The 14,746-nt window shown below is 32.6% G+C and overlaps 1 protein-coding gene across 1 annotated transcript in view; it reads left to right on the top strand.

The window, feature by feature from the left end:
- Window positions 1-3,093: 3,093 nt before the first annotated feature.
- LOC128179811 (integumentary mucin C.1-like) overlaps window positions 3,094-14,746 on the top strand; it is a 55,444-nt gene continuing 43,791 nt past the window's right edge. The window contains exons 1-2 of the mRNA XM_052847432.1: window positions 3,094-3,162; window positions 3,345-3,407. Coding sequence (XP_052703392.1) covers window positions 3,114-3,162; window positions 3,345-3,407 — 112 coding nt within the window. The 5' untranslated portion in view covers window positions 3,094-3,113. The remainder of the gene's footprint in view (window positions 3,163-3,344; window positions 3,408-14,746) is intronic.

The following is a 14,746-nucleotide window of genomic DNA, read 5'->3' as shown; positions in this document are numbered from 1 at the left end:
TATGTATTGTAAGGGGCCCCAGAGAGTAGGTATATACAGAATATCATTCTTTTATTTTGTTTGTACAAGTATTTCACATACTCTAATTCATATAGAATTTCTAATGTTCAACCAAAATTTCAGCGTCAATCGTAGAATTATAAGCAAGATACAGAGCTCACAGTTCGCCTAGGTTTGAGTCATATTTTGTTCACATGAGTTTATTACATTCAGCTTAAGATTTTTAACTTGGTATTTCCTATTCAGCATTTAAACTGGAAAAAAAGAATGGCCTAAGATTTTCAATTCTTTTATTCACTCAAGACCAGTTCACTGGTATTTGAGGTTCAAAATCAGTTCATACAAATGTACACAAACACAGTCAAGGAATACATGTACAGAAGGAGTAATAATGGCGAAAAAAGGTTATGTTTACTATTCAATAAGTTGTTAAAGTTGGTTTCTAGAAGAACAGACTTTGAAAATTTTCTTAATAAATATTGACAATTTTTTTACTTATTTAATCTTTAGGTTTTAAGATGTGTACAAACATAGAATTGTGAGCAAATCTGTGTATCTTGCTTATAATTCGAAGCTTAACACTCAAATATGGTTAGCAAATAGAAATTGTAAACATTTAAACACAAGAAACATGCACTATAAAAAATAAAGAACACAATTTATTTTTTCGAAATGAATCATATTTCCGTCCGTGATATCAAACTCTATTTAAACTGAATAAACTCGAGAAAATGCCAAGCATATTGCATTAATCTACCAATACGCAAAAGATAATGCCGAATTACCGATAGAATGAATTGTATATCAGTACTTTTTTGATACATCAGATTTTGCTTAATTTGCGCAGGTAAACAGTTAACTGTTTGATTTACCGAAGTCTCTGTTTGATTTGATACGTAAAAATCACGAAATACAGACGATAGTTCCCTTTACTTTTTTTTAATGTACATTGAATACACCTTTTTAACATGACTGAAACAGGGGTTTTCAGTGTATTTATTTAATTATTTTACATCTAAGATTACCAATCTTAATCATTTTTTTCTTCGGGAACAAATAACCAAGAACTTCACTACCCAACAACCAAGCCCCTGTGGTTACAAACATAAATAATAAAAACGAAACGAAAAGCAGAACAAGCTAACACCAACGTCATGTGTGAAAACTGTCAACGCATTGAAATATTTAGCCTCAATTTACTTCACAAAATCGGCACCAATATATTTTGCATGTTTCAAAAATTTCCCTTCATACGCGAACTGTTGCACAACAAGCAAATTCATCATAGTCAGATCGACCCATTTCGTATAATGTCATGGCTGCTTTCGACAAAAAACCACGTTTTAGAAGTATGGAATACGAGTCTTGGTAAAATGGGTATGCTAACCCGGGCCGTGGCAAAATAAAAGCCGGGGCAGATCGGCAATCGTCAATTCCAAATACGCATTATTTTGCAGCAATATTTACAGCGAATACAAATATACTGGTCCATCAAATGTCCTGAGATTTTAATGAGATTGGCAGATTAATAACCGCCAATCTTTTGTTTTGCCCACGCCAAGTCTTGCCTACCCATTTTACCGGATGCCGAACCCGAAGCTATTAAACTGATTGAAACACGCCTTTCCTTTATTATTATTTTCGTAATAACTCAGATTTGAAACAGAATTAGCACTTAATTTTTGCAATTTATATTTTCCTTCCCATGAGGATAATTTATGCTAAACTACGTTGAATTGGACTCAGTAGTTCTTGAGAAGAAGATTTTTAAAAATTTACCCCCCCCCCTTTTTCTACAGTTTCAAGGTTTTCTCCGCTTTGAATACAGAACGGACTTTTATTTCTGCAATTTATATTCGCCTTCCCATAAGGATGCTTTGTGCCAAATTTAATTGAAATTGGATAAGCGGTTTTAGAGAAGTTCAAAATGTAAAAAGTTTACAGACGGACAGACAGACGGACAGACGGACGATGGACAAAATGTGATCAGAATAGTTCACTTGAGCTTTCAGCTCAGGTGAGCTAAAAACTTGTTTGTTTCTTGATTTCAAATGGATTTTCTTCATGAGTGTAATTAATTTCTAAAAATTAATCTGTGGTTATTAAATTTAAAAAATCATATTCATTTTAAATATGATGATCATCTGCGCGATAAAATCAAAGCGTAAGGAGTGAGATACCTTAAACAATACTTTCTCCAAAGGTGTCATCAAATCATTTTGCTTAATTCATCAATATTCTACCTAAGAAAATATTTTAAAGATTAAAAAAGAGGGTTTTTGATTTCTTACGTTTGAGATATCAATAAGACATAAATAAGTTTCTAATTCGTGCAATAATTAATTATTTGCCCGAAAATATCAGGTTTTTACTTAAATACTTTTTTGGCGCGTTCTTTTCTAACCTCTTTTTAGCAAGGCTATAAAGAGATGCATAATTAAGTAGGTAAGGATGACACGTACAACGCATAATGTTGAGAAATATTTTACAGATGTGAAATAAACTTAGTCTAACTTTATTTTATATTATTATATATTTGTACATTTGATATGTAAATATTAACATTCAACATGTTGAAGCTTATTACATACAGTGTGTTGTTCTTAACGAGTAATCAGCTATTGTTTGGTAAGTAATGAACGGGTTTTAAAACGTGTCAGTAAAGAAATCTTATATCCTTTTCCTTTCATTAATTTGGTTATATTTTTATACATATTGTGTATTTTCTTTAAAAGAAAATCAAAAGTGACGAAAACGGTGACATGAAGTAAACTGTAAATCAATCTAGTCGATTTTTATCACGTTAGAAAATTTCTTTCAAAATCTGTCAAAACAATGTTGAAATGAAATAATAAAATCAATGAAAACTTTATATGATTTTTTTTATGATGAAACTTAGGAACAGTAAAATTGTATGTTCTTTGTCTGATGGAGAGAAACTTTGTAAATGATAATTTGTAATGATAGAAAATCGTGGTCTAAGACATACTCTAAAAATCATAGTTATTCAGACGCGACACTGTACACATATGTACATACGCGACCTCTTAATCCACCTGTGATAGCGGCTTACTTTTCACGTAAATCGTATAACTAAAGATCACATAACAGCCATGATTCAACAATGTAGCCGTGTTTTCATGTTAAGCTTCTTGTTTCTTGGTAAGTTAAACAACATTTTGTAAATTATGCAATATTAAATTTTCTTTACAACCTACAATATGTTTATTAACGTTTTTTTTTTCATTTTATTTCTTAAGTGCGAAAGCTATCAAAATAGTATTCAGATGTCTGGGAACAAATGGGTGCTATGCATCAAAACTATCTTGTCTTTTTTATTTCAGATTGGACATATTGTACAAGCTTTCAAGAATCGCGTCGATGGCTATATAACTGGCATTTTCCTGGTCTGTACACATCATTTACAAAACTAATATTTAATATTTATGGACTCAATGTCAATCCAAGTTATACGAGTATAACCTCGGTTGGGGCAGTTTACTTTCTATAATCCGCGAAGCGGATTATATTAAAGCGTAAATTGCCCCAACCTAGGTAATACGAGTATAACGTGGGTGGATATTTAGTTCATCCTATATAATGTAATTTTCTGTATTTAACTGTACTATTTTAGTGCGTTTAACTTTTAAAATGATGATAATCTGTTCCAAATTCAATCATAACGTCAAGCGGATAAGTACGTATTTTACTTTGGAGTATCATGACGTGTCTCATGACGTGCAAACCAGGTTATTTACATTTAATTAAATTTTTCATCCAATCAAATGCCGCGTTTCAGCCAGAATTGAATTATTTTTATTTACTTTATACACTTAACGGATAACTTGAATAATTACTTACCAAGAAAAGCATATGTTTGCATTTTTAATATTTAATACCTAGTGAAACACAAACGTCCTTGAACGTGACCGAGTTGTATTGTAAACATAAGTTTCTAGACACAATTTCCATGTGATCATGATAAACTTATATTCACAAAGGTCGAAATGTTGTTCCTAATCAAGAACGTTCTGTGATCTCGATTACGGTCTCTGATCTGAATACTGGATAACTTTAGAATTAAATGATTGAAAACTTAGCATACATTGTAAATCAAAGTTTTGAAGTACTGAGAGCCGGTGTAATAAAGAATAATGACCCCCGTAGAATAATGACCGGTGGTCATTTTTCGACGTAGAATAATGACCCCCTGGTCATTATTCTACACAGAAAAATGACCCCCGGTCATTATTCTACACAGAAAAATGACCCCCGGTCATTATTCTACGTAGAAAAATGACCCCTTTGCCTGAAGAATAACTGTCATTTTCATAAAAATGAGCACACTCCACATGAAGAAAAGTGACCCCTGTAGAATAATGACCCCCTTGTAGATTAAAGATTTTCAGTATATTTTTTAGTATTTGTGAAATAGTCTTTACACTATTTTAATTTTTACTGCTGCAGTTTACAGAAAGTAACAGAAATTATAATTCATATTCAAATAAAGAAGGGGTATAGCTTAGAAAATAAAAATACTTCCGTTATAACAAGATACTGACGTATTGCATCGGGGTATGGTTGTCGTCTTAAAGGGGCATGGTCACGATTTTAGTCAAAAAAAATATTTCCGATCTTAATGTTCACAATGCTTCAGTAAGGCATTTTTAATAGGCAACCAAAATTTGAGTGTCATTCGTTACATTTTGAATGTTGAAGTGAAAATTCTAATTTTAGACCTAATGAATGTGTTAAACGTAAGGAACTGTTTATTTATGCTTAAAAAATGATGAAAACAGAAAAAAGAATTTGACCAAAATCGTGACCTTGCCCCTTTAACAATAATATTTACATATATCTATGGTGTTCTGATAGGGCCACTCCGACCTTAATATAGGGCAAAGATGCGAAGTTGCAAACGCGATAAGGCGAAGGAGCAAAAGTGCGACGATGAAGCGCGAAGATGTGATGCCTAAAGTGCGAAGGCGAAGAAGCGATACTACTATCGCTCCTTCCCAACTTCGCACTCTGGCCTTCGCATCTTCGCACTTTCGCCTTCGCCTTTTTTGATTGCATTCAGCAAGTCTCGGTCGATTACATAGAATTTAATGCAGGCACCGTACTCGCCAAGGTTTTTCGATTAATCCAGGCTATTACTGGTACGCATGCGCTAGGCCATCGCGCTTACTATGAATGTTTATAGATATTTTAATGTGTACATGTGACATATATGTTTACCAGTGCTGGCTATGCCTAATCATTATATACTCCACACAAAATTTAATGTCCACCATAATGTGTACATACATGTTATGTATGCACTTCCCATCTTCCCTAGCCAAGGGTTTTCGGTCCACTTTGCTCCCCATAAACCCTTGGCGGATTTCATTACGAAAACTCGGTGACAAGCTCTGTTTTATGATTGGCTGCAGCTGCGAGTAGCTGATCCAATCGCAGTGCTTGTAAATATAAACTTTAAAAGAAAACACATGTGTGATCTTTGGTAAAACATTCGGTGCTTTTAACAAGTTGAGACACAAGTTCTCGAGTACAGTGCCTCCCCAACGATGGTCTAACCAGATCGCTTTAAAAACCTATATATTTTACTGGGATTGACCATAGTTCTACAAACTTGTCAAGGCTCGCGTGATAGCATGGGAAGTAAACATGGCGAATGTAGAAGTTGCCTACCCTGTTAGTATATACGTTCCTGCTTATGGTTATTGCTTTTAAAGGTTCAGTGAGCTCTGTTTTATTTAATTGCTTTGGTCTGCAATATTCACGACAACGATACCTGATTTTATGGCATGAAAGCTTTCATATAAATCGGCGACTTTTTCACTCCCGGTACAGGTCCTTACAAAACACTATATATGAATAAAACATTCCGTGCTTTCCTTCGGTTATAATTTATTTAATAGCATCGTTAATTATGTTCCGATATTCGGTAGTCAACATGTTTTCAAGTTGTTTTAATGCCGTAGTGTGTTTATAACCTGTTGTTTAATTCGATTAAAATGTAAATATGCAAGGGGCGCAACTCAAGTTGCTCGCTAGATAGCGCCACCACATCACCGAGTTTTCGTAATGAAATCTGCCAAGGGTTTATGGGGAGCAAAGTGGACCGAAAACCCTTGGCTAGCGAAGATGGCACTTCCAGACTCCTATCACTTACCAGCCGTCTGTTTACCGTGGACCAAACACAGTAACATTCTAATTTCATTATGCGACACTCCTTGCTCATGCATGGATCTAGAGGGGGGATAGGGGGTCCGTCCTCTGGGAAAATTTAATATTAATAATTTCACGCGGTAAAAGGGGAGAGGGGGTCTGGACCCTATCCCCATGAATAATTTAATTTTATTAATTTTATAAAAATAAAATTTCTAAAATATGCTTCGGAACTCTTAAACGATAGAGAGCTCCGCAATTATATAGTATAGGTAATCACAGATTACAAAGCTCACCGAGACGAGACATCACTTTAATGAGGCATCACCTTTATGAGACCACCTTTATCATATTATATGAAAACCATCCTTTATGATCTTGGATATTCATGGATTCTGTTTTGACACATTATCGTATATCATCTGATAAAAAATTGTATGATAATCATATGATCATATGTTAATCAATACAATAATATAAAATTAAAAATCATACTTACAATATATATCATATAATACCATAAAATACCGTACAAAAATTGTGAGATATGATATTGTAACGTATGATATGACATTGTATTGTGTTATACATTATTGTATTTGATCAAATAATTCAATATCATAAAACATCATACAATATCGTATTATATGAAAAAATATCATATTGCAATAATACATTATAACATTGAAACATGTGTTATTATATTGTATAATATAGAATGGTATTGTATTGTATGATACTGTATCATATTTGATAAATAATATGATTTTGTATTATATGATACAGTATTATTTGATACAACATTGTATCATATCAAATGATACAATATCATGGGATAAATTTTTTTTTATATAATAAAATTATATTATACATATTGTATCATTTGATACAATAATATATATTACAACATCATGAAATACAATTTCATGTAATATGATAATAATATCATATAAACCAATATTATTTTATACGATATCGTATGATACGATATTTTATAATATTACAATATCATATATACAATTTCATTTGATATAATTCTATATTACAGAAACCAATATAATATTATACAATACTGTATGATACATTATCATAGAATATACAATATTATATCATAGGATGCAATATTATATATTGCAATATCATATGTAATAGTATAATGTGATTTAATAATTAAATAATAAAACAATATAATATTTGAGAAATAAACAACGTTATTTAGTGAACATGGCGTTATGAATAGCAATTGCTCTGCTGGCATATTCCATGATGCGCGCTAGCGCATCATGGAAAATATGCCAGCAGAGCAGTTGCTATTCATAACGCCATGTACACCAAATAGTCGTTGTTTATTACTTATATTTGCATTTTACCACTCGCAAATACCCTGTAATAGCTTAGACCTTGACTTTTAGCTATTGCATCAAAATTAATCATTCAGACTGTAATGTATCTTTTTAATTCACATAGATTTGTTAACAGAATCAATGATATGTTATAACAGTAATTTTTAAAAAATATTATTATAAGACAGGTTTTAATATTAAATACATCAATTTTATGAGTTGGAGAAAAACACATCATGTATTGTATAGTGGTTTAAATCTATAACGTTGTGGAAAAGTATATATAACGTTACACCTTTATGACGTCATAGCATACTGACAGAGCAATTGCGATTATAGAGAAATAATTGCAGCTCCTTCGTATGGGCTTACAGTGGGAAAGAACAATGGAAATGCAAATATTATACAATATTGTATCATAATATACAATATTATACAGAACAATATCATGATTTAATATCATATCATAAAAATGATTCAATATTATATCGTATCATATAACGTTTTACAATATAACGTATGGTATTATATTGTATCCTATAAAACAATAGTGTTTCATACAAAACTATATCATATGAATCATGTTTTGTCATTTAACAACAACTACATCTATCTATCAAGCAGGTTTGAGTGAGGTAGGAGATTTCTTTAGCATCCTTGATAATGGAGATCAGGCTCTGCATCTGAAGCAACCTCTGCATTTCATTTATAATATAGTTGAATCAACTATGCAAGCTATTATCTAGAAAACATGTGACTTGTTCCGAAAAACTAAACCTCATCAAGAATCATATACCTATGGCTCAGATTCAGCATTTAAGCATGTCAGGTGCATCAGTATCATAAGACGCACCACCCATGCAATTTGATGAAATTATGACCAGTAATAACTGAGATATCATCATCAGAAGGCTCCAGCAATTAAAACCTTTACCTCCTCAAGCATCCCCAACCTATGGCTCTGTGTCAGCATCCATGCCTGTCAGATGCATCTGTATCATAAGACTCACCATCCATTCAGGTTAGGTGAAGTAGTAATAGCTTAGATACAGGACCTGCATCAAAAACTTTAACCACCTCTGGACGCCAACGCCGGGAGTATAGCATAAGCTCAACTTGACTTCGTCTCGGTGAGCTAAAAAGGCGAAAGCGCGAAGATTCGAAGGCGAGAGTGCGAAGGTGCAAAGGCAAAGAAGCGATAGTAGTATCACTTCTTCCCCTTTGCAACTCGCCTTCTTCTTCGCATCTTCGCGCTTCGCCGTCGCATCTTTTATATTCTTCCTATTGTTAATGAATTATACTTGCATTGAGGATTTCCACTATTACAAACTGCTGGTTATGCAAGTGCATCACGCGGAATTAATGATGAAACTAAAATCATGAAAAGTTTACTCCACTGTTAGGCATTATAACCAAGCTGAAGTTAGTTGGCACTGACAGCAGCCATTACGCCAGTAGAGGTTAACAGCCAATAAGGAAAATCGTCAAAGTACTGAGAGTACTCGTACAGAAAATATATTTTACTTTAGTAAGTTTGTTAATATCAAGATGATTAATGCATCAATAGTTTGTATGAGCATTGGTGACTTTGGATACAATAAAGATCGTGTGATCAAAATCAAGGGGGATATAAACCCCTAACATGGGCCCTGACCTCTTATCAACGCTTTTAGAAACAATCTTTTCTTATTATAATCGATCAGTGTTTATTATGTATGAAGATTTACTATAGTCAGGTACTCTTCACACATTTGCTCTAAAAGAATAAAGTCTATTCATGATCACAAATACAACATTACAACAAATGTTTAGAATATTGATGTTCAAGTATCACGTAGAAGAAAACAAAACTAACGCAAAATGATTTTTTTAAAATCACTTTCCTCAAGAAATGTAAATAAGAAGAATTCATATTCCTACGTTACTTGTCCCCTTGGTCTTTTTCCATAAAGATATATACATGTATCATTCTAAAATTGACAATTCATTCACTAGTGAAAATTGCTTATATTATTACAACAATTATTCTTTCATGATTATTGTTCGTTAATTATCACACAATATCCTCATTGTGTACGAATCTGTCTTTATTTGCGTCATTATGTCGATGAGAGAAGTGACGTAACTGTTAACAATCAATTTGTGGCAATATAAGAGTGTTTTGTGTGTGCCTGCTACGGATATGAAAAACTATATACAGCGATTTAATTACAAATTCGGTGTTTATAACTTCAAAAGCAGTTGAACAGAGTGAAAAATTAAGTAAATTTCAAAGTCATACGTTGGATACGGTGTAACCAATATCTATTCATGTTTATGGGGGGGGGTGTCATTTTTCTATGGGGGTCATTTTTCTTCATGTTTAACATGAAGAAAAATAACCCCTGGGTCTTTTTTCTTCAGAAAAATCCAATTATTCTTCAGCTAGGGGGGTCATTATTCTACGTCGAAAAATGACTCCCGGTCATTATTCTACGGGGGTCATTATTCTTCATTACTACGGCTTTTTAATGTGAAATTATGCATATTGTAAAGTCTAGCGATCTCTCTCGCTCGCTCGTGTGTTCTCTATCTCTTTCTCTCTCACTCTCTGATGATTTAACTTTCAGCAAAGCTTTAGAGAGCATCTTAATTGTTTCATCGACTATCAACAAAAAGTCTAGTATAAAAAAATTCAACAATGCATTGATTTTTGATAGAAGCGTTATAAAAACCAACCCCTTTTCCTCGATGTGCAGCCAAATACCAGTGCAGTTAAAAGAAGCGCATTGAGAATTATGCGCCTTGTATGTGTGCTTCAAATGCACAGTGTTGTATTAAATCACGTAATTAATAAGAAAACAACCACGAAAGCTTTTACTTTGACTCTGTTCGGGTTTTGTTTGTTTACTATTGAAGTTCTGTTAATAACAGATACATGGTAAAGATAATTCTATCGTTCAATACAATTACATGTAAAAAAAAAAATTAAAAATGACTTGGGTTTGAAGAATCTAATGAATAAGCATCTCCCCAAGCAAAGAGTTTACGATTCTCTCCTCTTCTTCCCAACCCTAAATGGGATAAGGAGAGAAAACAGACAGAAATCTCATACACATTGACTTCTTGTACCTAAAACAGTGATCAATATTTTAACGCAGGTCAACACAGAGAACTAGGAACCGTCATATTTTGTCCTGTTTTTAAGTGATTTTTTTAATAAAAAAAAAAATGAAATGTAACCTGTTTTAAAAAAAAAACTCTTCAATTTATTTTAAACTCGTAGTAATGTGTGATAAATATTTATAGAAAATTGTGAAGGCAATGGTCTGTTTGACACATATACGCTCGGTTTTACCAAATATGACGTAAGGTACACATAAGAATATAAAAAGGTAATTTATTACCTCAAATGATAAAGAAAATTATACAACATAATATAACTAACTTTATACAAGAGGACAATAAATCTAAACGGTAACCTGGAAATCAGCCCATACAAAAACTTGTCGAGGAGTCTCATGTATGCATTTCATTAAGTTTTTTCTGGAGTAGAAAAATTATAATATTGTAATGTCGACCACCTCCCTGCCTGAAATCTTTTAAAATGGACTATGAAATCTATAATTTTTGCGAAAAACTTCATAATATATCATAATAGAATGCATGACCTAATATTGAAAAGGTGCAAGACTCTGATAGAAAATAATTTTTCCATATTTGTTAACTTTCAAAATAGGGTTATGTTTTCATAGATAAACTAAAAAACGTGGCTAGTATAAATGTTTATTTAAACAACCTCCCATTCCCCATCCCCAGGGGCAGAGAGAATTTTTCGGTGTGGTCATTTAAATTAAAAATAGCTTTAAAAGCTATAATGTGTTACTTCCTTCTCCTGTTCTAGCTTTAGAATATTCAACCTTAATTGACAACTGTTCACCAACTGGCATCTTTACCAAAAATCATTTTACATGTACTGTTATCGGTGATTTTGGTTGGCAAATTATTAGGGTCTACCGTTTCCAACGGAAGACCCTATTGTTTTTGTTAGGTTTCTTTTTCTCTATTATTTACTTTTATAATTATTATCCTTTTTTAAAAAAAAAAAAACATTTTTCTTAAATCTCAAATATCTCGAATATGCTTGAACGGATTTTTATAAAAATTTCACGAATAATACAAAATATCAATGTCTATAATCACTTACCGTTTTGTTGATGACGTCACTTCCGGTCGGCCGTTATATCCGTTTTTCTTTTTGAAAAAGTGATTTTGTCCTCCCTCTTTCTCAAAAAACGATTAATGATAGAAAATTGAAAGTCTCAGTAATGATAGATTTTTGATTTCCTAGGGCCGATGAGGTAAAACCGCGATCGTCCGTCACTTCCAATCCGCTCAAAAAGCATTTTTGGAAAGTTGTGTTTTAGACATTTTTCAAATTAAAAAAGTTACATTTTTTCCCATCAGAATATGTTTTACACTTATCAAATTCTAATATGAGCAGGTCGTCCGTCACTTCCAGTCGTCACCGGAAGTGATTCCATCATTTCGATTTTTTGAATTTTCAATCATACAGAATACGCTTTGTAGCCATTTTTGTACTGAATCCAAAACTAAAAACCGTTTTAAAATTGGACAACGCATTGCAGAGATATTGAAGTTTGAAAATGACCTTTTCCGGAGATCTTAATTTTGCAGTGTATGTCCAAAAATTAATTTAAAAGGAAGTTAATATAGTAACTCGTACCAAATGTCAAACATTTTAATTCAACCCTATCATTAATTCATGATCAAACGGAAGACCCACTCGTTTGTTCGCAACGAGATCGTGTCTGTTACATTACTATTTGTTTACTTCGAAAGTTCAAAAACTGTTTTTGGTTCAAGTCATAAAAATACTTGCGTAGCTCATTTCATCATACAAATTCTTATTTACATTATATTCAATGATTAATTACTAAATATGAGGAAACAAAGGAAGATAACTCCATTACATGTATGAGGAAGCAAAGAAGGATAACTCTTTTAACTGTTACAACCCTCCCCAAAAACTCTTTCTTAATGCTTTCACAATATACTTACTTTGATAGACAGCTTCATTCTTTATCTTTTCTACATATGTGAATTTACACATTTAATTCATTAAAATTTCTGAGCATAATAAAACAATAAGACAAATATATACACCCTCCTCTTTGTCTTACATGTAGATGATATGATATATTATTAAAAATGACATTCATGGTTTTTTTTTCTAAAGATAGAGTCTATTTTTGTTGTATCTATAGACTTTTTTAAACATTATATACATTAACAAACAAAAACTATTTTGACTACTCCCTGCCTTAAGAACCCCTATCCTATACACTAAAAGAGTGTTTTTGCCCCGCACTATATTCAAATCCCTACAAGTCATAAAATTTATAATTTTGGCAGGAGCTACATGGACTACAAAATGATGAATTCAGTTTTCCTTACATGTAGTTGGGGAGTAGAGAAAATGATTTTTAAACATTACAGGTATTAACACTATACATCCATTTCTACCCCGCCATAGAGTCAAAACCCATACTCCAGGGGACATGGAATTTATAATTTCAGTAAAAAAACTTCCTGGTTAACATAATTATAAAGTCCGTTTTTCTAAGAGATGTGAGAGAACAAGATTTTTAAACAAATATTATATGCATTAACACTTTATGACCATATTCCCCCACCACCACCACCTTAATCCATGCCTCGTGGTTAAAATTTCACAATTTGGGTAGAAGATGTCATAGGCATAATAACTATGCATTTAGTGTTTAACAAATATATATGAGAGTAGAGAAGATACATTTTTTCTATAGCCGTATTTGCCCCACCCTAGAGCCTGAATCCCTAACCTAGGGGCCATGAATTTCACAATTTTGGTAGAGGGTTTTATAAACATTTTGCATATTCGGCCCCGCCTTTGGTGCCCAGGGGGTAGTATTATAATAGCCATGAATATCACAATTTAGATTTCTCCTACCATAGTGATGCTTCGCACTAAAATGTTAACCACTGGCCCTATAGTTTTCACAAAATTAAAATGTAAAATTGTTAACGCACGACGGACAAACCAATTGCAATACGTTTACATTTATATGTGAACACTTTGACAAAAAAATGCAATTTCAGTACAATTAGGTATTTATTCCTTATAAAAAATGTAAATAAATAAACTTTGATTCTTAATAAAGACCGAAGCAATGTAGTAGCGCATGCGCACGGCAAATATTATCCAACAGCCCAACACTAAATAGCGACAACATGTTAAATGTGCGCAGGAATATACAAGAACGGCATTATATGTGGATAAAAAAATAACAATAAAATATATACACAGCTATCAGTTTCTTTAAATGTTTTTGTTAATAAAAAGTGTTTTAAGTTCATTCTTTTTTAAATAGCTTGTTCTTAAACGCAATACATTTTTGTTTGGATTCAGGGTTGATCACTGTATCCAGTCAAAATAGAAAGCTGCTGACATGAAACTTGATTAACTCCGTCAAGGGCTGGAGACAAGATGAGCAGATCGTAAACTCTAAGCTAGCGAATATATATAAGATGTATGAAAGTTTTCTGTAAAAAGAATCGTTTTATTCTCAATCGTACCAGCAATATTTTTTCTATCACCTTCATGCAGTGCCTTATTCACTCTGCAAACAAGGTTTTCCATTATTTTTTTTTGGCGACGGAGTAATTGAATAGGTCTGGTCCTACACTGTACACGCCTAAATCATTATATGAAATGTTTTAATGTAAATGATAGGTGGATCATTATCCGAGCAAAGACACTTATATTTGATATTGGTATAATTTACGTAGATTAGCACTACATGGAGTACATGAATTGCATTCCATCGTTGGTACTAGACAAAATGTAGACACATATCTTGTATCATTTCTTCTTTAAAATTATCTTCAATACCATATATGGCATGTTTGCCTTTACTTTAACCTAAAAATTGCATGCTGTGGTAAGTTTGGCACACAAAATTTGTTCGTGACCATTGCAGAAGCCAAGTTTGAAAATGGTAGCAGACACAGGCTAGGAATCAACTGAATAATCTTGGCTAATATAAGGATGTTTTTCATGATTTTTTTTTTGACAGGGACCTTGTGGTAAAAGAAAATTATGGATGTTTGTGTTGATGCCCTCTCTTCTCATCGGAATCTAAATTAAGAGCTAGTCATTCTGTATGTTATGTATAGTCAACATTACACTC

This window comes from Crassostrea angulata, chromosome 1 (assembly GCF_025612915.1).
Source record: "Crassostrea angulata isolate pt1a10 chromosome 1, ASM2561291v2, whole genome shotgun sequence".
Lineage (NCBI taxonomy): Eukaryota > Metazoa > Mollusca > Bivalvia > Ostreida > Ostreidae > Magallana > Magallana angulata.
Note: the sequence above shows the minus strand (reverse complement) of the source record. Positions and strands in the feature narration are given on the sequence as shown.